The sequence below is a fragment of the Opisthocomus hoazin genome, chromosome 22, assembly GCF_030867145.1.
Source record: "Opisthocomus hoazin isolate bOpiHoa1 chromosome 22, bOpiHoa1.hap1, whole genome shotgun sequence".
NCBI classification, from domain to species: domain Eukaryota; kingdom Metazoa; phylum Chordata; class Aves; order Opisthocomiformes; family Opisthocomidae; genus Opisthocomus; species Opisthocomus hoazin.
The window spans coordinates 11,071,242-11,094,466 of NC_134435.1; the positions used below are offsets into that span (position 1 = coordinate 11,071,242).

Here is a 23,225-nt window from a genome sequence, read left to right on the forward strand (position 1 = left end):
AAGGCTTTTGAAATCTGAAATAAGAAGAAGATGTACTACAATTTCAATTTACTCTCTCTCTTTGTTACTGTGATTAAAAGACGTGGTTGATCTTGGAAGCTCTACTGCAGCTTGCACAAAAAGTGTAATAACAACATGCACAGTAATGGAACTTGCAGCTGGAGTTGGGTTGTTTGGTTTCTTTTGCTCTCCCATGAGTCTTCCTTGGGTCTTTTTTTTTCCATTCTGCGCCATACAGATTTTGATCTTTCCTTTATTAAATAGGAATGGTTATCCCTACTGACTCACTTGTCTAATAATAGCTAGAACCTTTTAATGGAAATGATTTGATTCCTGGGTTTTTTAGATTTAAGTAAACATATGGTTAGAGTATTACTGGGAAAATGGCAATAGAAATACCATGGTCAAATTATCCTGTGACTCAATTCTGCAAAGCGTGATGAATCCTTTTTAATACATTTCACAAGTACTCGGTGGTGACCTCTAACACCAGAGTGGTTTCTCCCCTATGGCAGCTCAATTTCACAACTCTGAATACACTTCTTTTTTGAAGGAAAACCATCCAAAGGTTTTTATAAAACATTCTTTAGCCTTTGGGAATGAGCCAATTTAATGCCAGGGTATCACTCCATTTCAGAGAGTTGAAGGGTTTGAGGAAACACAATCTGCTTTCTGAACAATGTGAGATGAACATAGTTGTGGGCTTGTTAGAAATCAAGCTGCAGAGTTTGGATACAGAGGTCAACTTCTTCAAAGTTCAGACACGGCTCTTGGTCTGTCACCTGTATTTCCCTGCAGCGCTCCTTTTTGTAACAGCCTTCTTATGGAGCCTGCTCCAGCATATATGAACACTTCCACCAGGAGAAGATGACAAAGGAGACATTACTGCCAGCCAAAGTTTCTATCATTTGTTGGCCTTAAAATGGGAAGGGAGGGGAGGTGCCTCCATAAAGTCCAGCATCACCGATAGAGTATCAGCTTGGTTTTACTTACTGTTCATCTATTTGCAATTGAAAAATGGGCAGGAACTTAGGCAATAAACCCCCAGCCATTAAATGGGAAAATAGCAAGCTCTGAAAATGCCTCCTGAGTCACCTGGGGTCCCGTGCAAAGGCGCAGTCTCCGCTGCAGCCACACTCGGCAGCACCAGGCATGCACACATCACCACTCACCACCTCCCAGCCCATGGCACGAGTCACCAGAAGAAACCTGCTGGAGCCACAGAGACACTCAGTCACATCTAGCTTTATTTTAATCCCGTCAGAAAAGTTCAAGAATTACACCAAAAAATACTTCAGTCTCTTCTACCTACTGACAAAAAATACACCACAAAATTATAAACTGTTCAGTGGTTTGCTGGAGTTCTGATTGTTGGTGGAGGGGGTGGTTTGTACATTTTGAGTGAGAAATGAATTTACAGGTGGAAGGAGAAGGAAGGATAGGAAATCAGACAATGGCATTTGGCACTACATTTTTAGCTACACTATACAGTTATTTATCATGATGCCTGTTAGGACTGAGGAGTTCTGCCCTCATTTACACCCTCTAGTGTCTACGTATGCGAAATGGAGGACAAAACTGCCCAATGCGGAGGAAGAAGGGGCCAGTTACTAATTTCCATCCCAGTCTAGCCACAAATCTGAAAAAGCAGCCTTAGCCAAACGTGAACCTGTGCACTCTGCTCCTGCTGCTCAGTCTTACCCTGCCTGCGCTGCCAAGGAGCAGAGCTGCTTTACAGCAACGGCTTACAGCTCTGAAAAAAAGAGAACCCTTTTTTTTAAAATCCCACCAGTCTGCACTAATTGCACACACCATTTCTGGGGAGAGGATGTTTTACATTGGCCAGGACTGGATTAAGCTTGGGGTCTGGACTGCGTTTGCAAGCAGAGATTTGATGGGACCCTTGTACTCTGAGAGCATGCTACGGCCATCCCTCTCTAATTACCTAGAATGACATTAAATACTTCAGTACCTGAAGCTAAAGCAGGGAAGCAGGAGCATCCCATTTCATGGGTGAGGGAAAATTAGGGGCTAAAAAGTTAGGGGCTCAATAATGCTCTATACCATCAGCACTCTTGAGAGGCTCCTCAACTCGTAATGGTATTTCTTTGTCTCTTGGTGACCCTCAGGAGAGAGGTCCCAAAGGATGAAACCTCACATAACTTGCCAAAGATCATGCAGGAAATCTGTGCCAGAAGCAGAGATAAAGCCCGGATCTCCTGACTCCTAGCCCTGTGCTCAGAAGTATATTCATGATTTCACCATAGCAGCCTCTGTCTGCTTCCATCCTGCTCCATATCCAAATAGCAAGCAGGATTTCAGGCTCAGAGCCCAGCCAAGCTCACCAGTACAGTGGCAGCTCATTATGAATATCTACATCTTTCTGGATTTACTTAGGCCACTGCGCAGGGGAGTGTGTGCACATGTGTGTGCACGTGTGTATGTCTGAGGGAGGAGGGGATGCTTGTATTTCTCTATCAGCAAACAAACACTGAGGCTAGATCCAATTTGACAGCAAAATATCCTCCCTTTGGCAAGCTAAACACCACCACAATGTCTTTGTATTGGGTTCTTTCTACCCCTCTCTTGAAAGCATTTCAGCTGTTGCTTCACTGCACGTTAATCCTCTGTCACAGCTTTCCAGCAATGATAAAACTTTGCAGGATTCTCTGTGCTGCTTTTATCCTCTCTGGCTGTTTATCTAATTTGCTTTTTTTGTTTTTTAATTTCTTTTTCTAACAAATAGTTAAGCAATGATTTAAAAATATTTTTACATCGTAAGGTACAGTCAACATCAAACATGCCTTTGTACAAGAGCTCGACTCGGTTACAAATCAACAAGAACAATGCACGAAAAGAAATATCCATTAAGATGACTCCTGCACTTGGGTTTTATTTATTCCTGTTGTGCTGTTAGCACAGCACCCTCAGCTAGAGCAACGCAGTATAGACACGGTGTTTTCCCCCCACCCTCCCACTTTGCCCATCACCACTTGTTAAATTTAATGACCTTCTGTCTTGGCAGCCTTGGCTTCATGGTTTACCGATCCTGAAGACAGCCAGGGAGATACGGCCCGGGAGCTGGTCTGCTTGGCCATGCTGTAGTGGCTGATGACGGTGTAGAACCTGCCCCGAGAGTTGGAATCCTGTGCAGAGTAGTACGCATCCAGCGAGGCTGGGATGCACCGCTTGTGCTGGAAAGGGGAAGAAAGCAAGAGAAGTAAAGAGTGGTCCCATCAGCCTCAGGCTCTCACTCTAAAAATCTCAGCTTAGCTGTTTGCACGGATGACGTTTGACTCCGACTTGCTGCAGTGAGAGCATCTGCGGTGCAGCCCCGACTGCCTTTCAGCGCCATGGGAATGCACAAAGTTTAGAGTCAGGCAGCAGCCTTCAAAACCTGTTGCTATTGGCAACCCTGATTGCAGGCTGATTTCATCTGTGGATGGGAAATGGGGACTGTAAAATGAAGGTCCGACTGCTTGGGTACGTTACCGGCACTCACAGAGACCGAGGCCCCTTGCTGGAGTCCTAGCAGGGCTGGCCGACCAGCTCTTACCACATGCTGGACTGAAAGCTCTGTAGAGCGAAGTCCAGAGTTAATCTCCAGGCAAGCAGAGAACGGGCAGAGGCGGAGTAAACTGCTTGCTGCTCTGCTACAGCGTCTTAGCTACGACCTGTAGGATGACCGCCTTGGTCGGAGATGGCAGGGAGCGCAGCCCAGCTGGCCAGCCCCTGTCAGAGCTTCCTGCCCGTGCAGACACTGCCCCTGCGCCTCCGCTGCGCTAGCGCGGACACTTGTGTGCTAAGAACTGCACAGACAAAAAACAACTCACTTTGCAACAGCTGTAAAAGAGCAATCAAACGGTAACACATGACAAAGGGCCCCAGTAAAATTATTATTAAATTATGAGATATCCCAACTCCCAGTTCAATGTGACTAGCTGAAATCTGAGTCCAAAACCTTCCATCTTTTCAGAAGTTCAGGTTTGGATCTGATTCTGAACTTCATGACTCCGTCCTAACTTCATTTTTATATAACCTAAGAGAATAATTCACGCTGACTAATATACATTCTTACCCTATTTTCCACCCCACAGACCCCAGTGTGGTCAAGACTCCTGTGAGTTTCTGAGTTTATTCACAGTAAGGAGTCAGTGAACTATTTTGCAAACTTTATTTTTTTTTAAATCTCAACAGACCAGGCAAACAGTTGCCAGTGAATATTCCATATAAAATCACTGGGCAGCAGGGTTTTAGCAATTAAGTTACGTGGGTTTGTTCCTGACAGAGGCTCGAAAGCACCTAAAAATTAACTACATGGCCAAATTCAGATTTCTTTCACAAAGGACAGAAGTGCCAGCACTCTGGAAGTTTGCTTTGCATTAAAATGTATGCCAGTAAACCTCAGTCACTTAAACGTGTGGGAAGCAAATGCAGGATTACAGCGGCAATAAATCCATTCACAAATATGACAGATTGTTCCTGAACATCTGTCTGTAGTGTTCACCAAATGCTAATCCCAACAATTACAGTGTAACAGTAGCTGATGGAGGCAGATGCAAGTTCACATTTCCCATAACGCTTTTCCTTTTTCAACACATTCTTGCCAAATGTTCTGTTTGGCCTGGTCAAACAAGCAGACTAGACTGTAACCATGTAGTCAATTAGAGTCTATCATTATCTCAGGCAATTCATCCGTCTGAAGTTTCTTACCTTATAAACAAATCCATCTGGGCAACTGTGGTCATAAGTAAAGGCTTTGTATACCACAAGAAACACTATGCAGGCAAGGAATGCAAGAGCCAGACTTATGAGAATAGTGACCTACAAAAGAAGGATAATGTTACTCTACATATGTTAAAATGGCATATGAGCGACCTCGTAATTAAATGACTCATAGTAGCAGCCATCCTAACAGACTGCAGTCTTCACTCCACTGTGCAGTACTTAACTAAGCATGGTAATTGAATGAATGCTAGATCCAATAGCCCTGAATTCTCACATCATTTCCGTCTCCCCACAGACCTTCAGGAGTGCACATTCCTGTGTTTAACCCCTTGTAAATGTATGGATTTTGCTGAGGCATTTGATGTTCTCGGTGGCTTTGTGTTTCCATCCTCTCAGCTGTCCAACCAGCATCACCATCTGCTGGCCCAGCAGGATCTGCCAGCGGTCAGAGTCCGCATCCAGGGTTTAATCTGGGCAAATAAGGTGCCTTACAAAGATGGTGAGATCCTGCTTTTCTGATAGCAGAGGTAGGTGAGCAAGCAGGAGGAACGAAGCCTTTGTAACACACATCCTTTGGGCCTTCTGGGCAATGTGACAAGGATAAGCTGTGCCTTGGAGAAGGGAGGGCGGGAGAAAGGGAATCCTGTATTTACAAAGCTGTAAAAGGAGAATACCCCAACCACTGACAAAGGCCAGCATGTAAATCCTGCAGCATGTCCAGGAGCAGATGCTGCTGTTGAAGGTACCAGACACAACACCTTCTTCTGGGCCCAGTTCTTCCCCCTCTTCTCATTCCCAAGCAGGGAATCCAAAGTACTGCTGCACCGTTCTGTTTCTTTGTGGTCACTCCCTTCTCTCCAGCCCTTCCAGGTCCCTCATAAATTGGTCATTAAACAGCATCTCCTGGCCCCATTCAGACGTCTCGACTGAGGCCCTGATCCTTGATTTTAGCCAAGCTGTGTCCTCTGTAAGGACTGAGCAAGGGTCCCAAATGGACTCTCGTTCTCTCCTTCCCCAAAGCTTCCTTGGTCCCAGCTGGTAATTCAACTAATGCAGCATAAAAGGCTGTGGACTTCTACTGCCTAAATTACAGCAACCCATCCTGTCGAGACTGCTGTCTCGCACTGATCCGGATTGTCATGAAAAAATATCATAAACCCTGGGGCTGCAGTGTTTTTGTGCTTGGTGAGCCTACACAAGAGCTCACGTTGAGGAAGCTCCTACGGCAAAAGTTTGAGGTCAGGCATGGCTTTACAGGAGGGACAGTGATCAACGAGGCTTTTTCCTACCCACAACCTCAATCTGTTTGCTTCAGGATCCCACTTTCCCATCACGGCACCAGAAGCTGAGACCAGGGCTGCACATTCTCCCTGGTCACATCAAAACCCATCCACTGAGAGAACCGCAGTGGCAGGACGTGGCAGCGACTGTTTGCCTGCAGGCATGCTGCCACCATACCATGCATGTGCTCATCCTCCCAGACCTGCTCCTGCCCCAATACCAGGGCTGCACCTACCTGTACTGAAGGTAATCATTGTCATTTACTGCCCCAGCAAGGGAAAAACACAATTTTTTCATCTCTGTCTAGTCCTTCAGGGTTCATCCACCCTTTTTTTGTTACAGTTATCTAGCTCACAAACCTCTTTATTTTCTTGAATGGGTGTTCAAAGAAATTGAAGAGTAGGTACAGGCAGAAGTTGTTCCTTACCTAATGTATAGGAGACTGGGAGTGGTAGAAAGTGGGGAAATACAGAGGTAATTCCTACAGTACAGTGGACAGACTTGTCAGGAACAGCAGCTAATAAAGAGCAAGCTAGCCACGCCTGGTAATTCATCACTGTACGATTAGTAATATTGTATCAATAAAGAGATACTAACTGCTTAATATAGGTTCACACTGAATTTTGTTCTAATTCTCTCCTCCAGTCATCGCAGCAGCTGTAATTCTGAGAACCTGTATGATATGCAATCCCTGCAGACTCAAAGGGGCCACTGTAATTGCTTGCAGCGCAGAAAAGACTTCTCATCCTCCTCAATCCTGCAGAAAGATACACTGCCTGGTGAGATGTATCCCTACATCTCACACAGCACATTAGGACTATTACTCAGAGAAACTAAAGCAGCCCTGGCAATGCCACCTGCAATGCTGGAAGATCCAGATATAGAATTTTGGTGGCTGTTTTGAGACAAAAAGCAAGAGTGAACATAAATCTGCATGTATGGTGTTAAATCTCATGCAACACATCCAGCTCAAAACTCAGGAAAGAGAGAGGTGTGGAGAGTATAACTATAACTAGCAGCAGAGATTCATAAGTTCATTGTTAAGTCAGAATATTTTAGAATAAAGTATAAAAAGGTACGAAAATTGGGGCTAACAGGCTTCTCCAGTGATGATCAGTTCACTGAGGCCCCGACCTGCCTTTTAGAGTAACTGCTCATATTAACCTCCTCCTTGGGGCCTAATCTGCTGCAAAATGGGTCAATTAAGCAAAAGGCAGCTGCAGAGGGAGAAGCACTTACTATGGGACCTCATCAGCGAACATGTGTAAGACTTCTGGTGTGCTGAAAAGGTAGCTGGTAGAAAAGGAGTGCAGATGTATGAATTGCACTAATCTGACCAAGAAAATACGGGCTCCACCTCCTCTCCATCACAGCACACTTGCCCACAAGTTTGAATGGAAATATTTCAGATCAGCTTTACGGCAGCCCATGGGTTCCCAACCTGGTGAAGCCACATCCCTTTTCATAGTGTTGAAGAATAATAAGTCTTATTTGGACTTAAGCGAGATGGAAATGAAATTTGCCATGATTTGTGCCCCGAAGAGAAGTCCTATCACACCTAAAAAAACTGTTCAAATGTCACTTTGAAAAAGTATAGCCAAAAGGAGAGACTTTGTGGATTAATTACACTAACACTTTACTTTTTCTAGTAGGAGACCTGGAAGAAAACCCTCTCCAACAACACCCATCACAACCCAGCTCTGGCAGACCAATGTGGAAGAGCATTTCCCACTGGAGAATAAATGTCCATCAACTGTTCTCCATTTAAAAGAGGAACATATTAGGCCTGGTACTTCCTTTGATAACAATTTACACAGTAGTGCAAAGGCGACAAAGACACAAGTCCCCTTTGAGGTTACTTTGAAAACACTAAAGCAAGATGTACATCTTACTCTACTAAAGCCAGTTCTTAGAGAGCAGCCCTGGCTAGAAATTCAGAAAATAAGAAATGCTCGGCTCTCCAGCTTGGTTGCTCTGTCATAAATATAACGTACAGTGAAAAAAGAAATCTTGCTTAGGTTAATCTAAAGGAACAAACTTGTGCTCAGGGCAAAGGAAGACACAAAGGGCAATGAAATTACACCAAACACCACCTGGGAATGCATAAAGCGTAACTCAGTGAGAAAGCACCTCTCGTTCCTGAACAATAAGAAGCTGCTCAGCCTCTAGCTTTCGTTAGCAAATACAACCTTCATCATCAAGGCTAGCAAGAGCTTCACACCAGCAGGACGCACACGCCCTGCACACATGATTCCTCCTGCCCGAATGTCTACCTACTTCCTTTCTGCCCCTCTGCATCCCTGTTTCCTCCACCCCAGAGGGATCCCTCAGGGCTGACTACACCCAGAGAAGAGGCTGTGAAAGGGAAACACCCCTGAGCAGTGGGATGTGTCCCTCACCCAGAATGACTCTGTGCCTGCGGTCCCCAAGAGTTGCCATCAAAGCTGCTTTGAAGGCTCCTCACTCCGAGCCAGTTAAAATGGCGAAGTTCTTCCTTCAGCCTTCAGAAACAGAAAGCACCAAGTTGTCTGGAGCGAGAATGAGTGTCCCTTGTTTTGTTAAATCCCACATACGTGCACAGCCTATGGAAATGACCATTAGTAATGTGATTTGACTGGTTCCTTTCCTCTTGTCTGCCCACTGAGCCCCTAAAAATAATAAATTCCCCTCTGCTCTGTCACTCTGCTCCAGCAAAGTGCAGACATCCAATTCATTAGCTCCCAGGAGCAGGTCCCTCCGCTCAGCTCCACCCTCCCTCCAGGGTGTAATTGAGCCCATTCTCACCTCTCTCCTGCCGTTTCATGCACTTGCAAAATTACAGCGTGACACAGTATTACACATGATGATACATAGTGTAAAATTGCTCTGGGATGAAATGTCAGGTAAGATGTTAAAACCCAGAGGGAAGGGAAAAAAAAATCCACCATCCCACCCCCCCCCACCCCTTTGCCATGCCAGAGGTAGGATCCACCTCTTTAGCTATTTCAGGGCATACAGAGCTTCATTAACATTCAAACACCAAAGAATCACAGAGCTGCAATACCTAATAAACCTCCACTTTTTTTTATGATTAACATGAACCTTGGCAGTCTCTAAGCAATATAAACACTCACAGAGGGGAAATAAAATTTAGTGAGCAGATAAAAACTAGAAGTGCTGCAGGCATGAATCTGTCATGTGTGACTGCTCGAGTGGGTAAAAGCAGGGGGGATTCGCCCACCTCTTCCCCAAACTCTTATATGGTTCCCAAAGGTTCCCTTAAGAGGGGAGTGTCTGCTGGAATGGAGAAGAGAGAACATCATTACCACACCAAAAAACTCCCCATCCTCCACAAAACATGGAAAGAGGCCCTTAACATCCGTGAAAGATGATGTCAACCTCCCACCAACACCAGTGCACTTGGCTTGGTTCCTCCCCACCTTTCCCACAGATTTAGTACATGTTGCATTTTCACAACAGCACAGATAAAAAAAAAGATACAGCCTCATCAAGCAACAGGACATCAGTTGCCACTAGGTTTTGTTCCAGTGAGATCATATCTAATTGCAATGGTGTTCCAGTTAACCTGGATTTCATGGTGTCCATTGAACCACCCTTCCTACTCTCTTTGATTTCAAGAGCTGCCCACGATTTTTCTTTTCATCAAATATTCCCTTTTTCCCTCTCTAGCTACAATGAAAAGCCTTATTGAAAAGCAAACCAGAGAACAATGCCACATCCAAACAGCAGGGCATTCTTTTAATAGCCTTTTCCATTGCAAGGTTTCTACATTTTTACTCCTTATTGTTTTCCTTGGCAAAAATTTTTGAGCTTGTTCCCTTAGTTTTCAGAGAGGGGGTGCACCCTTCACACTCCATGGAAGTCCACACCAGCAAGGAGCTGCTGGTCCCTCCAAAAATCGAGCCTGAGTAGCTTTGACAGCAATACTGAAAACCTGCTGAGCTACAGAGCCTGGAGGTAGCTTCACACCAGCGCTGGGCTGGTACTGCACATAAACCAGAGAGGCATTTCGGTGCCTTAGAGTTCTGGGAAACCTGAACTCTCTGGAAATACCTGGGGGAAAAAAGGAGGTGGAGAAAGGTGGATTCTGAACGGAGGTTGATGGGAATGCTACTGCGCAGAGCAGATATTCATAAGGAAGGATTTTCAGGCAGCGCATGTGGGGGAAGGGTCCGTCAGCAGATGGCAGTTCCCTCAAATTTATGCACTGTTTGAACTGAGTTGACAAATATTTTTTTTTCCCAGTGGGGACTGGATGCAGACGGCTCGCTATTAGTATTCAGCATCCAACCTGTACTGGTGAGTTGTGGGGGGTGTGGTTTTGTTCCCACTCAAGCCACATATTACTTGCGCTAGCAGCTGGAGGAACATAACTTATAATCATGGCCCTGGTGACTGGGCTTGTCATTCTACCTTTATGTTTTGTTCACAGGCTCTGCTGATGGTGGCACACACTGCGAGGACTCAGCATAAAAAATGGTATTAAAAAAATTGGATAGGGAGAGAAAATAACATGGGCATTCAAATGCAAGCCACCTCACAGTGAAATACAGAAGACATCCTACAAAACTAACTGCAAAGCAACACCTTTTGAAGAAGGGTTGTTTTTTCTAACCTAAACCACAATTAGTCTATGAAATTAATCACAATTAATCTAACAAATTTACTCTGTACACCATGGTTGGCAGAAGGAGCTCACTAAGACTCCAAAAAGATTAGACATTCATATGGAGAACCTCCACATGGCTCGAAGTAGGGCTTAAGTCAAAAGGCACAGTCCCCTCTTCCCCCACTGAACTGACGGCACGAACCAGCCATTCACACCCAGATCCACAAAGGCAGTCAGGTGTCTAAATCTCCTTTAATATGCTACAGGACACTAAAATCAGTAGGCACAGTTTTTAGGCTCAGATGTCTACAGACGGGTAAGACATCATCCACTTCGGGTATTCACACATTGCTCTGACACATCTGCCTCTAAAATGGGTTTCCAAATGAGATGGTCAGCTAGTCTGGTACAGCTCTGCAATCCTTGTGCTCCACTCAAACCAGCTCAAACCTATCACTGCTCATACTCAAGCAGCAGCCTTATCTTCTGCTGTCTAAAATTCACTTGGAAAATCATCGTGCTGCCCTTTCACTGGGGGGAAAATAGCTGCATTCCGTCCAGCTTTGGAGGAACTTGGCAAGAACTGCCTGCTGTTTGTGGATGAAGCACAAGCCCCAGGTGCCCAGGCATTTGAAATCACACTCCACTTTCCCCGTAAGTGGAGTAATTCTCAGGATGAAAACAGCTGATGTGATCTCTATCAATCTGCCTGAAGAAAACAGTGCAGAATATCTCTTCTCTGCTCATGCAACCCTTGTGAGAGGCTAGCAAGCAGGGATTGTCATCATCGTGGGTGGCACTTCTTATATACCAAGCATGATTTTTTTTCTGAACCTGGCAAATAAATGTTTGATTCTGGACACCTTTCCCACTGCTCAGAGCACACAATATATATGCTTATATATGCTCAAAATAGGAGCACAGCCAAGAAGGTGCCACAACCAGGAAAAGCATTGCTGTCTATAGAAAAGAACAGCCAGACAAGCAGCACCCAGAGAAGAGTTAATGCTCTCAGAGTGTAGAGTTGAGTGTTGCTGTGAAGGAGATCAGTTTAATTCTCAGGTAAAGATCATTTACCATGGAAAAATCCCTACAAAATTCTGCACAGTTTTCGTAGTCTTAGCAGGTGTAACGGGAATAAGGGACCTCAGAAGCCAGATGCCTCTGTCCGTTCCTGCAGTCTCACCCTCTTCACATTCAAGTTTGTCAGCAAACGATGTCACCGCTGTCACCATGTCTGGTTTTCCAAGATACCTTCAATGTTGCTAGGTAGTGGGAAATCTTACGACCTTTAACAGACAATTCCATTGAATAAACTCTCTTGGTTTTAACATTTTTTTGTAGAAGAAGAAAGACACTGAATGAGGCAAAAATTGTTATAAACAAAATTGGCAGAAATTGTTATTTTCACACAAGGGCATAAGACCTATGCTTGGATACGCAACAAGGGTCTTTCTGTAGATAATGGCAATGCCATTACACCTGGAAACCTATCAATCCATTGACAACCTAGTCAACTTCTATGCGAGAAAATAAAATATCACAAAATCATCAATCCATTTGCCACAGGGCCAGTCCCAGAGGTCCTGCTGCTCAGTAGAAAGGTTTCAGCTGTAAAGGCATCTCTGTATATGTTCACACACTCATGATCTCATTATAAGGATTTCAGCTTGACCGTGAAAAATTCAGGAGGGTAATTTTTTTTCCCCTTCATCCCATAACTTCTTCCAGCTGATAATTAGATACAAGACTGACAACACTAGATCTCACCATGAAAGCTATAGCTAAAGTGAAAGACTCAGAAGCACTTCCCAGCGCCCAGATCCAGCTGTCTATCCTGGATGCCTCCTACCTGTATGCCAGGATGAAATCCAAGTGTGAACCACCCCATCATTCGAATCCGGGTTGATAATGTAAGAAAACCCAGGCGTGTAGGCAGAGAGGGAGTCACAGGCTGACAGGTCACTCAGATGGATCCACCAAGGGGATAAGGACTCTGGAACACTGCAGGAAGAGCTGCCGCCCTGCTCAGACTCAGTCTGAGAAACGGTACAGTGTGATGCCCAGCACCCTGTTACATAGCCCGATCTGCTCTGCAGTTGAAACTGATTAGGCTGCATTTTATTCGAAAATGGCATTTCACTCCTGATTTTTAACAATCTTTTTGTAATAAGTTGCTGGTTTTGCTGATTTTATGGCAACAGCTTCGCCTCCAAAATTTTGGAAGGCTAACTGGAAAAAGTGACACAACTGGGTATTTGTATTTGCTTGGTACTGTTCAAGAGGATACAGGATTTGTCCTTTATTATTGTAGCACAGCTTTATTCCAGATGGTTTCCAGACTCTTAAGTAGCATCTCTTAGGATGCTACTCTTAGGATACTATCTCTTAGGAGATGCTTTGTTGTCATGAATAGGTGATTTAGATCTCTTAAAGAATCACCATCAAAGGTATTAGCAAAAGTGGTTTTAACATGATGTTGTAAAAGTGCGACTTAACAAAGTTCGATGGCAAGGTTCACTCTATTACTGTACAGCACAATAATTTGAACAATGATTCAAAGGCACCAAGGCACAAACCAAAGTTACGAAGAGAAAATCAAAATTACGGAGACACAAGTCAAAGTTACCATACTACAACGTTATGCGTGATATTGGTAGCTTACCAACGATCTGCCATTGGTAAAAGGTCTCTCTGCCTCGAGGAGCAATCTTGAGAGGTGTCAGCTCAAGAGACCACCGTCATGCAGTCAGGCTGCTTAGCCACGAGAGCTCAGAGAATGCTCACTTGGCTGTCATATTTATGGAGTAAAGTGGTTCACTTGTAGCCAAACTGCATGTGATGGGAAAGGTATGCATGAGACTCCTTGTACCCACAACTTTATTCCTTGATAAATGAGCCTTGGAAAAGCCACCCTCTATTCATGTGTTAATCGCATGATCAGTGTTCCAATCTCATACACATCGATGCTTACAGTGTCACTCTGCTCCTCTGTGGGTTTTCATAGAACAGGTTGAAACTAGAGGAGTTGTTGGCCCATTTACAGCTTAGGCCTTTACATCCTTTGGAGCCTGTACCAAATTACCACTAGTTTGGTTAAGGGGTTGAATGTATCCGTCTCATTTGTAAGAGGGAAATGTCCTTAGCTATGTACCTAAATCTTCAGAGCTATAGGAAAATACTCCTTAGTAATGCATGGCTTCTTACATAAAGCTCAAGGTTTGGGGTTTTTTTTGTCCTTTATCTTAGAATCCATAACCATAAACCAACTGGGTCCCAATTCTCCTAGGAACACTGAACACCATCCATGAGGATGGTATCATCTTGTGGTCCAAAAACATCTCACATTTGCTCCACTATTTCCTGGGTTCCTTTCAGCCCACACAGCTCAGCAATCAAAGTCCAAAAGACTCGCAGAACAGAGACAAAGAAAAGAAAGAGCCATTTCTCCAACTACCCTAAAACCTCAAAGGTATCCACCTGAAACAGCACTAGCTGTCTCTGAGCCAATTTGCTATCCCAGCCATGTCCCTGTTGGCTCTACCCATCTCTGCATACACCACCCCACCATGCCTACACGAGTGAACCTCTCCAGGTTTGCAGATCTTAAATTTAAATAAAAAGAGAAGTGCCTGTCTTCTGAGATGACTACTCACCCACCAGCAAGTCCTCTGCTCTGCACCTTTTAATACTGTGAGTGCAGCACAAGTGTGGAACAAGAACACCATGTTTCTAAGCAATTTGTCAAATAATTAAATTATGCACACAATAACTAGCTGGCTCAATTATATTAGCCAGTCTCCATCATGTAATATAATTTCTAGTGGCTGTTTAGGGACTAATAGCCTCAGATCTTTTTAACTGTGTCTGGTGCCAGCTGCGGTCTGCATCACATCTTTCTGTGCCAAGTCAAACCCCTTGAATGGAAAGTTCACGGCTTGGTTTCCAAGCCCCCATTCCTTATGGAAGTTCTAAAACGCCATTTTCAATAAAGATGCTTCCACCATTAAATATTAGTGAATTTCCACTTAGGTAAATAAAAAGCTTTTTTTGGTTTGCTTTTTCTTTTCTGCCATTTAATGCCATAAAAAAAAAATATATTGAGATGCTATAATATTGCTTCCAGGATCACCAAATAAATACATGGCCTTTTTGGCAAACCATACAGATGTTTAAAGGTCTTTTCCCCCTTCTCCTACATGAATATTTTCTTCCTTTTTCAACTGTCATAAGCCTTCCCTCCTTATTTCTGTGAGTCGGCTACCTTCAAAAGAAAAGAAGCAAAACCCCTAAACGAAACAAGTGGGCTGATTCAGGAACACTTCTTATAAAGGTGCTTTTCTTCCCAAACCCATGGTCCTAATAACACCCAACACACCATTTCATGAGCTGAGCAATGCTGGAAGAGGCTTCCTTCTAGATCACTAATTCGAGATGTTTTTTCAATTAATCAGGCTGCAGCAGACAGATACATCATCTCCACAGCTACCTCTTCATTAGTGACACGCTGCAGTTTCCCACTGCATTGTGCAAAGCCTTGACTGTGACAGTTCCTCCCGGTCACTTCACGTGGGACATGACAACGGATGCCTCAGCTCATCAAGGGCCCTTTTTAAATGCATTAAAAGGAATACAAGATAAACCAAGTCATCAATAAAATGTCTCCTTGCCTACCCTTTGCCTGCCACGAGTCAACCTCTGAAGAGTCTCCTACATGTCAAATCATCCCCTGTCCCCACTTCCCTCACATCGGGTTTGGGGCAGGGAAAGCATTAGAGGCCCTGAATAAGAACAGGTCCAGGGATCAGCACACAGCAACAGACTTGGGAAATGCAGGTCGAGTTCTTTGCTCTGCTGCTGCCTTTCTTCAACACCTGACACATGCTCAGGCCCAGCTCGCTCCCCACTGGCACTCACAAACACTCCAGCAAGATCCACCCAAAGCTGCAAGCATCTCAGTCCCCAAAGGCTTGGCTTTTTCTGGGCCCGTGTGTGCAAAACACCCAAGCACCAACACCATCCCACAGCCAAGGATCAGACTGATTCTAGGGGAGAGCTGAGGTCTGTTTGCTTTATGAAATTACCACAGGGAGGGTGAATTTCAAAGCAAACTATTCAGACCTGAGTATCAACGTACTGGGCTAAGGCACAAAATGGTATTCCTCCAGGCATGTTTTCTTGTGTATTTGCCTCTCCCATCACTTTCTTGTATTTTGATTTTACATGTGACACTACCATTTTCTTCATCAGCCATCAACAACAGAAGACTGGATTTAAAAATCCTCAGAATAATTTAAGCTCTTTATATGCCAGGGCACAAGATAACTTTCCCCTACCACTCCCCAGTCCCACAGACTTCTTAGATAAAATGAAGTTGAAGGTCAACCTTGCACAAATTAAAACACTTTTGTTCAGTGCATTCTTGTGGTTAAGAAAAAAAATCAATTAGAAGTTCATTCCTTCAGGAAGGTCAACATATTCACACATATTTCAGCATCTATGTCTACCATCATGGGTCAGGAAATAAAGCCAATAATACGGTAGCATTCATGGTCCAGTACACTCACTTCTCTTAACTTGTTATGTAGGTGCTTCATACAAGGACAAAGCGAGGACTTGGCGAGCAAAGTGTCCCCTGGGTAATTTAAGAATTAAAAGTCTTTCTATTTTAAATTAGAAATGTGAAGCTTTATTGCTGCAAGTGACTTATAAAAGCCACTCTTTTAAAAACAAACAACAAAAATGAATAATCTAGATGATTATGATGACTTCTAAGGCGTGAGGCCAGTTCCATTAGCTGTGGATCTGACCCAACAGGCTTAATACACCTGCCAGTACTAGCAAGAGGGAGCTCAGGTCTGTTTAACATTCAATCAGCAGCCTGTGCTGCTTTATAAATAGAGAGAATGAAACATTCCATGGAAAAAAAAAAATGTATGAGTGAAGCGTTTCACTTCCCTGATTTTTTTTTTTAGCATTCTGTGGTTTGGCTACAAGACTCAAAATGCACTTCATCACAGTTAATGAACTTTGCCTTGGCTTCAGTCAGCTGAAAACTCTTTCCTCCTCCATCCCATTTGGTCCCTCTTGCTACATTAGCCAAACTAGCGTTAAGCATATTCCATTCCACCTCAAATGCTGACAAGAAAATTACCCAACAAATAGGGTTTACCATGGGGTGGCAGAGGTACCAGAACGACACAGGTCACTGTGTTGTTGAAGAGAAAGATGCAGTGTAAGAAATCATTCAGACTACATGGAAACTGCGATTACATTTTGTAGTTAGCGGAACGGGTATCTCCATGCAGTCGCTGATGAAAATATTTTTCAAGCATTTTGTTCCAAAGCAAAGGGTCAGTCGAGGTTTCTGCTCTGCATCTCCTTTCTTCCTCCAATATATCATGGTTTGGAGAATTTAGATTCAGCAGGTCTACCCCACAAACCCTTAGTCATGTGAATATTCTTTGTGACTTCCATTTTTAGACATGCTCTGCATAGCAATTAATTTTCTTCTCTCCAAAAATCAATTAAAGGAAAAAAATAACCCTGAACAAATCTCTTCAGCTGACTAGTCTGTCAGTGCTCACAGATGGCAAAAAGAAAATGTATTTGAGGTGATCTTCTGACTTTGCAAAAGAGTATGTGCATCCTAATACAAAATAAGAATACACTTTAAGGAATGATCCATTTCATACAAAAGCCATGTCTTTTTTTTGTTTTCTTTGCTTTGCTAGGGGGTCCCTGAGCCAGTCATATAGAGCATTCTAGTTAAATCAAAATATACTTCTCTTGTTTGTGTTTTAGCCATGGACAGTCTGCCTGGCTTACCTTTTTGGGATCTACTCTGTACCAGAAAGTCAGGTATTTAGCTGGGAACTCTTACAAAAAATGCAGACTTTTACCCAAACAATGGGAAACCTTGCAGGGTTTATAGTACCATACCTGGGGATGTGATCAGAAATATCTGTTTTCTGGCAGCTGAGCCACAAATCCACGTTCGGTTCATCCTCACAGCTCCGAATTGTCACTGATGATCACAAAAGGCTCCATCAATCTACCTCTGTGCAAGCTGTGAGACCAGCTAGGACAGATATGACCTATCCTCTTCTTTTCCCATTACAGCCAGAGGAAGAGAAGAATTATTTCTGAGCTCAGGCAGAAAGATGATGAGCAACATTTCTCACTTTCTTTCATACACACCATAAGCAAGAGTCTGAATCCATGCAGTTGTTAGTTTGCGTCAGACGTAAGTAGACGCAAGGCCAGGCAGGGTTGGGCAGCGGATTTTTGAGAAAGGAGAAACTGTGACCCTCTGCATCGCAGTGGAAAATATTCAGCCTCCAAAGACAAGGCAAAGCCTGGGTTCCAGAGATAAGTCACTCCATCACTGTCTGGAGGAGACTTCAGGTGTAGTGAGAGCTGCCTGACACCCTGCAAGAAGAACATACCCACCGCACCTCAGCCCACTGGGAAATGAGATTGCCTGATGATAGTTGAGAATTCCCAAAGGAAGTGATAAACCTCCAAATAAGTCCCTGGAGACTGAAATCAACCCTTTCACACCGACACCTCTCCAAGCCCCTCTTCGAATGCAAGGCTCCACAGGTAACCACCATACCATCCCCGATGCTGGTGCCAGTGCAAGATGTCTAAATGCTACTGCCACTGCTCCCCTGTGCCTGCCACCTTTCTGATTTTCCTCTGTTTTGTCCCTTGTTCTCCTGGATCACACAGCTCATCTGAGTGCTGTGCAGCCTGGAAACAACCTCAGACACATTAGCAATTATCAACAAAGTGAGAAAAATCTCTGTGTATTAGAACGTGTTCCCTCCCTCGAGCACCACTCACATTAGTCAGTGTAATGGGATCTTTCAGCAGCCACTCTGCATCTTCCAGATAACTGATGTGATGTGGCAGTCACCATGGTAACATTGTTATTGTTCGCATTAAAAAGCAGTAAGGAAAATTGTCCTGCTCGCACTCAGAGGAGTCCTTTCTCCATGAGTTACTCCTGCCCTGTGGTACCTTAACAATTAAAGGAACCTTGAAATTTATTTAGGTATTGAACAGGCAGAATGAAAAGCCCCGTGCTATTTTTCAGGGATTGATTCCTTTGCAGGTTAGAGGAAGAACTATGAGCATAAAGCAACAGCCTACAGGTGAAAACAGAACATCCTATGGAGAAGTTTGCAGGAACCGTGGCAGAGAAGGGGAGTTTGGGAAGGGGGAGTGGGGGGAGCAGAAAGAGAGGAATGCCACGTTTGGGGCTGGGTGTGTGTGCAGCAGATCAAGGGAGAGTTGCCAGCCAAACAGCTGCAATGGTGACATACCCTTTAGAAACAAGGGCAGAGCGGCAGGTAGATAAACCAACGCATTCAGGGAAATGAGGTGTTTCTCAAAGCTATGCTTATGGTGCAGTCATTTGACAATCCAGAGGCCACACAGCGATTCTCTGCACCACATTGTGCAAGACACCTTGCGCTCACATCTCAGTGGCTCTTACCCACAGAAATAAAGTGATCAGGACGGGCTCCCCACCTTCCTCCACAAGCATACAAGCCTGGGACTTTCCTTTCCTCTGAATTGCAGTGCCTGTGACACAAGGATCCTTCCACCACAAGGCCTAGCTGAATACTCTGGGTACTTGATGGGTCAGATTCTAGTGGTGCAAGCAGGGGAAGCATCGTCCATTTCAGCAAAGCTGTTACCAGCAGGAAAACAAGCTCTGGCCCTGGCCCAGAAAAGTCTTTCTTAATTAAGAGCCAAGCATTTCAGATACTGGCTTGTTTTTGATAATGAACAATTATTGCATCAATGCCTGTTTTGTCGGGTGTGGCTGGAGACAAACCGATTTTGTTCTAAGTCCTTCACATTAGGTCAGAGGAGAATAATTGTTTCAGTATGAGCATTTTAATAACAGAAACCTTTGAATGGGTTCCACTATATTTTAAGAACCTGATGAAAACCATGGTGAATAGTTACATCCACTGGATATTGGATCTACATGTATCAGAGCCGTTTCAGGGTGGAGGGATGAGAGGGTTGAGCTAATGGTAAGAAATATATTGTCATTGCATACTCAACAGGAACAGATTACACAGCCAGTAACTCTGAAAACAGATCTAACCAACTTGTAGCAAAAAGAGTGAAGTTCCCAGTCTTCATCAGTGAAGTAATGATCAATACTTGCAGATTATTTTTCCAGGTAGATAAATTGCTCACAAGAAAACATCTTAAATATCTCATTTTCTCCCACATACACCCACTCCCAACTTGGTCAGTTAATGACAAGTAGATAGTTTAATTATAGTAACTCTGAAAGACCGGTAACTTCAGCTTTCTTAAGAAAATGATCCATGAAAAGGAAAGAACTGTGGAAGACTTGAGAAGTCAGAAAACTGTGGTAGGTAGCTATCACCCAGCTAACAGCCATTAAACCATTGTCTCCCTGAAAAGGCAGCAATGAATAGCTCTACAGCACTGAGTGATAACAGAGGTCAAACTGGTTGTGCGTAAACTTACTTGTGTAATAAATAGAGGAATTTGCACAAAACCAGTGACTGACAGGCAGTTACATGTTTCAACCCAATGCTCTATGTCATAAGCCTACGCTGAAAGGCCACTCCAGTACCTTTTCCGGTGCTCTTCAGAGATAGAAAAATCTGGGCACACTCAGGGCTAGCACAGGTCTACCTACACTCATTGGGTCTGACTGGATCAAGCACAAAATCCATCAACAACTATTCTCCAGCTTGCTTCTTCTTAAGCAGGGTGCTGATGTCTTGAACACAAGCTCCAGCTTGTGACAGTCAAGAAAGTGGGTAGAAACCCATTCTTCACCTTATAAATGTCTGTGTTACCTGGACTGGTTGAAAGACAAAAGGAGTCACTGGACAATGTGTCCTCCAGATGTAACAAGATTCTTCATTCAATGGATAATCTGCTTGAAAAGCAAAAGAGCATTTGATCTCATTTCAGTATTGACAGAAAGAAATAAGGGCAGAAACTCACAAGAATGAAGATACTTGCATATGACAGATTGTTCTTAAAAGCTGTAATGTAGGATATCACTGGCAAAAAGCAGCAGCACCCACCTCAAATGCAAAGGGTGAGATCTGTTGCCCCACAAAGGAACATGATTGTATGATAGAGTCATTACATTTGCAGACCTTTTCTAATGCACCTCAGTGACGTAACTGGATGGCAAAGCATGGTAACATGCACTACCTTCAGACCACACAAAATGGAAGGCAGACACCAGACACTGTTCCCCTCCAGACTGAGAAACCTCGATATACATCGTTACTGCAAAATAAGAACTTTGCAGTTCCAAAACTTCCTAGAGGGACACACTCAAAAGGCATAAACAGTCTGGAGGAGGCAAGGTCTAAATTCACTGCCAGTCAGCTTAGAAAAAAAAAGTTGTCATTGCTTTTCTGTGGAGGAGTAAAACAACAAAAGAAATTTCTTTTGTGTATGGATGGCTCAACCATAACACTATTTTAACATCATTTTGTTGTAACCCATCTACACACAACTATTTAAACATCTGCTGTGTGTATGAACGTATGAATGTATGGGGTGACTCATCCAGCTGAAGAATAAGCCTAATTGGTCAAACTTCCAGGACACTGTGTGCTGAGCTACAGAGAATCATAATCTCATCTATTAGGAGATGTGACAAGTTGCAGAAGCTATCTAAAATTCCTGGAAGAGATAGTGTCAAATAAGAACCGTTGCCTAGGGACGGTCTCATCTTTACGATAATTTAAGAGCTCAGATCTGTGCTGTTCTGGACGGATGAAAAATATGCATGCATAAGCTTAGATTGTGGCTTTGGCTTGCTCATGCAAGAAAGTTGTCTAATAATTCATTAGCCTCTTCAATAAAAGATACCCCAAAGGCAGAATAAAGGGCATCCGTGGATTTGACTGTCATGTTCATATGGTCCCAAAATCTCCCCCAGAGATCCTGCTCTTCTGTATAATGCAGCTACATGACTCAGAAAAAAAACACAAGAACTTGGAAAGAGTTTCCTTCTTCCCTGAGAACATTCCCATACCAAGGGACCAGAAGCAGAGGAAAGAAAAGCACGTCATTGATTGAAACAGGCATGTTAAAAACCCCTTCAGAGAGCTCATTAGTGGGTGGGGAGCACAGTCATAAACATGGAGTCCCAGCAGCATTCTTCCACAAATACTTAGTAATGACAGAGATTCACTTTGCCATTATTTCTGTTTGAATTGACGATAATTCCACTCTTTTGCTGAAAAATAAAATACAAGACATCTCACTTTGTATTCTCCAGGATGCCACAGTAGTGCAATAGCAAACAGGAAAGGACCTCCTGGCTATTTCTTTGCACCCTCTTACTGTCCTGTCGCTTTCCCCAGCATACAGGTACCACATACTGAGATATGTTGCTCCTCATACACAGATTAGTTGAGCAATAGTAGCAAAACTGCTCCCTATAAAAACCCTTGTATTCAAGCACTGCTGTGGAATCATACTAGTTGTGCATGCATCTCCCATACAGATCTCACATATTTGGAGTGCACTAAACCAATGGACCACCTAGACTTGCATGGACTTTTTGCCTTTCCCTCCATCATTTCACTTGCAGAAATCAATGGGATGATTTACTTTCTTCTGCCAGTGTATAGCTACCAACAGCCCGGCTCAAGCATAGATGAATACTTTGATTTTAATCAGTGTGTCAGCAAGAAGATGTGGATGATATTTCCAAGGCACCACATACAGGAAGGCTATACAGAGCAACCAGCCAGCAAAAGAAAATATGATGATCTCATTTATATTATCTTTTTTTAAGCTTTTAATAGTGTAGGCAAACTCAGATAATAAAAGTTAAGTATTTACTATGACTTCCTCTTACAAAAAACAAATGGAAAATTATTTCCTCTGTACCAGATAATAGGCCTGCTTATAACCAGAGGGCAGTATTTTTAATAACTTCACTAAAAATATGCACTGGTATAAAAATGTGGTGCAATAAAAAAAAAAAAGTACAAAAGATAATGAAATATTACCCATTATCTCAGCACATTTTTGTCAGGAAATACTACTACAAACTTAATACAATACATGGAATCCTTATGAAAATCAGGCAGGGAGAGGCTTATAGTCTTATCCAGTATTAGAAGAGAGGCTGAGTGATTAATAAGTTGACACTGAAGAGCAGAGAATGGAAATCCTATGGACTTTAGGGAAAGGAAATAGCTTAAAAATGAAACTGTCCCGCTGCCAGGCTGCATGGGAAGAGGCAGAGCTCCCACAGCCATCCCCACCGCGCAGCGAAGGGGAAAGCAGCTCAAACCCCCACCAGTGCTGCGCCCGCAGCCGAGCTCCCGGCTGCCCCGCGCCTGCTGCTGTGCGGTCTTTGTGCACGCACAGGTGAGAGCAATGGGAGAACTGCACCGAAAACTGGGAGGGGAGAGGAAAAAATACAACAAAAGGAGAGGTTGGAACGCAACAGTAAGTTGAGGGTTTGAAGAATGGGAAAAATAAGATACTCTGTAGAAGGAGTAGATGAAAGGAGATTTATCCATAGCAGTGGATGAGCTATATCTCTGACTTACGGGCCTACCGC

General features: G+C 43.6%; 1 protein-coding gene across 1 annotated transcript in view; it reads right to left on the bottom strand.

Moving 5' to 3' along the window:
- Window positions 1–1,229: 1,229 nt before the first annotated feature.
- NSG2 (neuronal vesicle trafficking associated 2) overlaps window positions 1,230–23,225 on the bottom strand; it is a 38,876-nt gene continuing 16,880 nt past the window's right edge. Inside the window, exons 4-5 of the mRNA XM_075441764.1 lie at window positions 4,714–4,824; window positions 1,230–3,194 (exon numbers count right to left, since the gene is read on the bottom strand). Of these exons, the coding sequence (XP_075297879.1) occupies window positions 3,003–3,194; window positions 4,714–4,824 (303 nt within the window). The 3' untranslated portion in view covers window positions 1,230–3,002. The remainder of the gene's footprint in view (window positions 3,195–4,713; window positions 4,825–23,225) is intronic.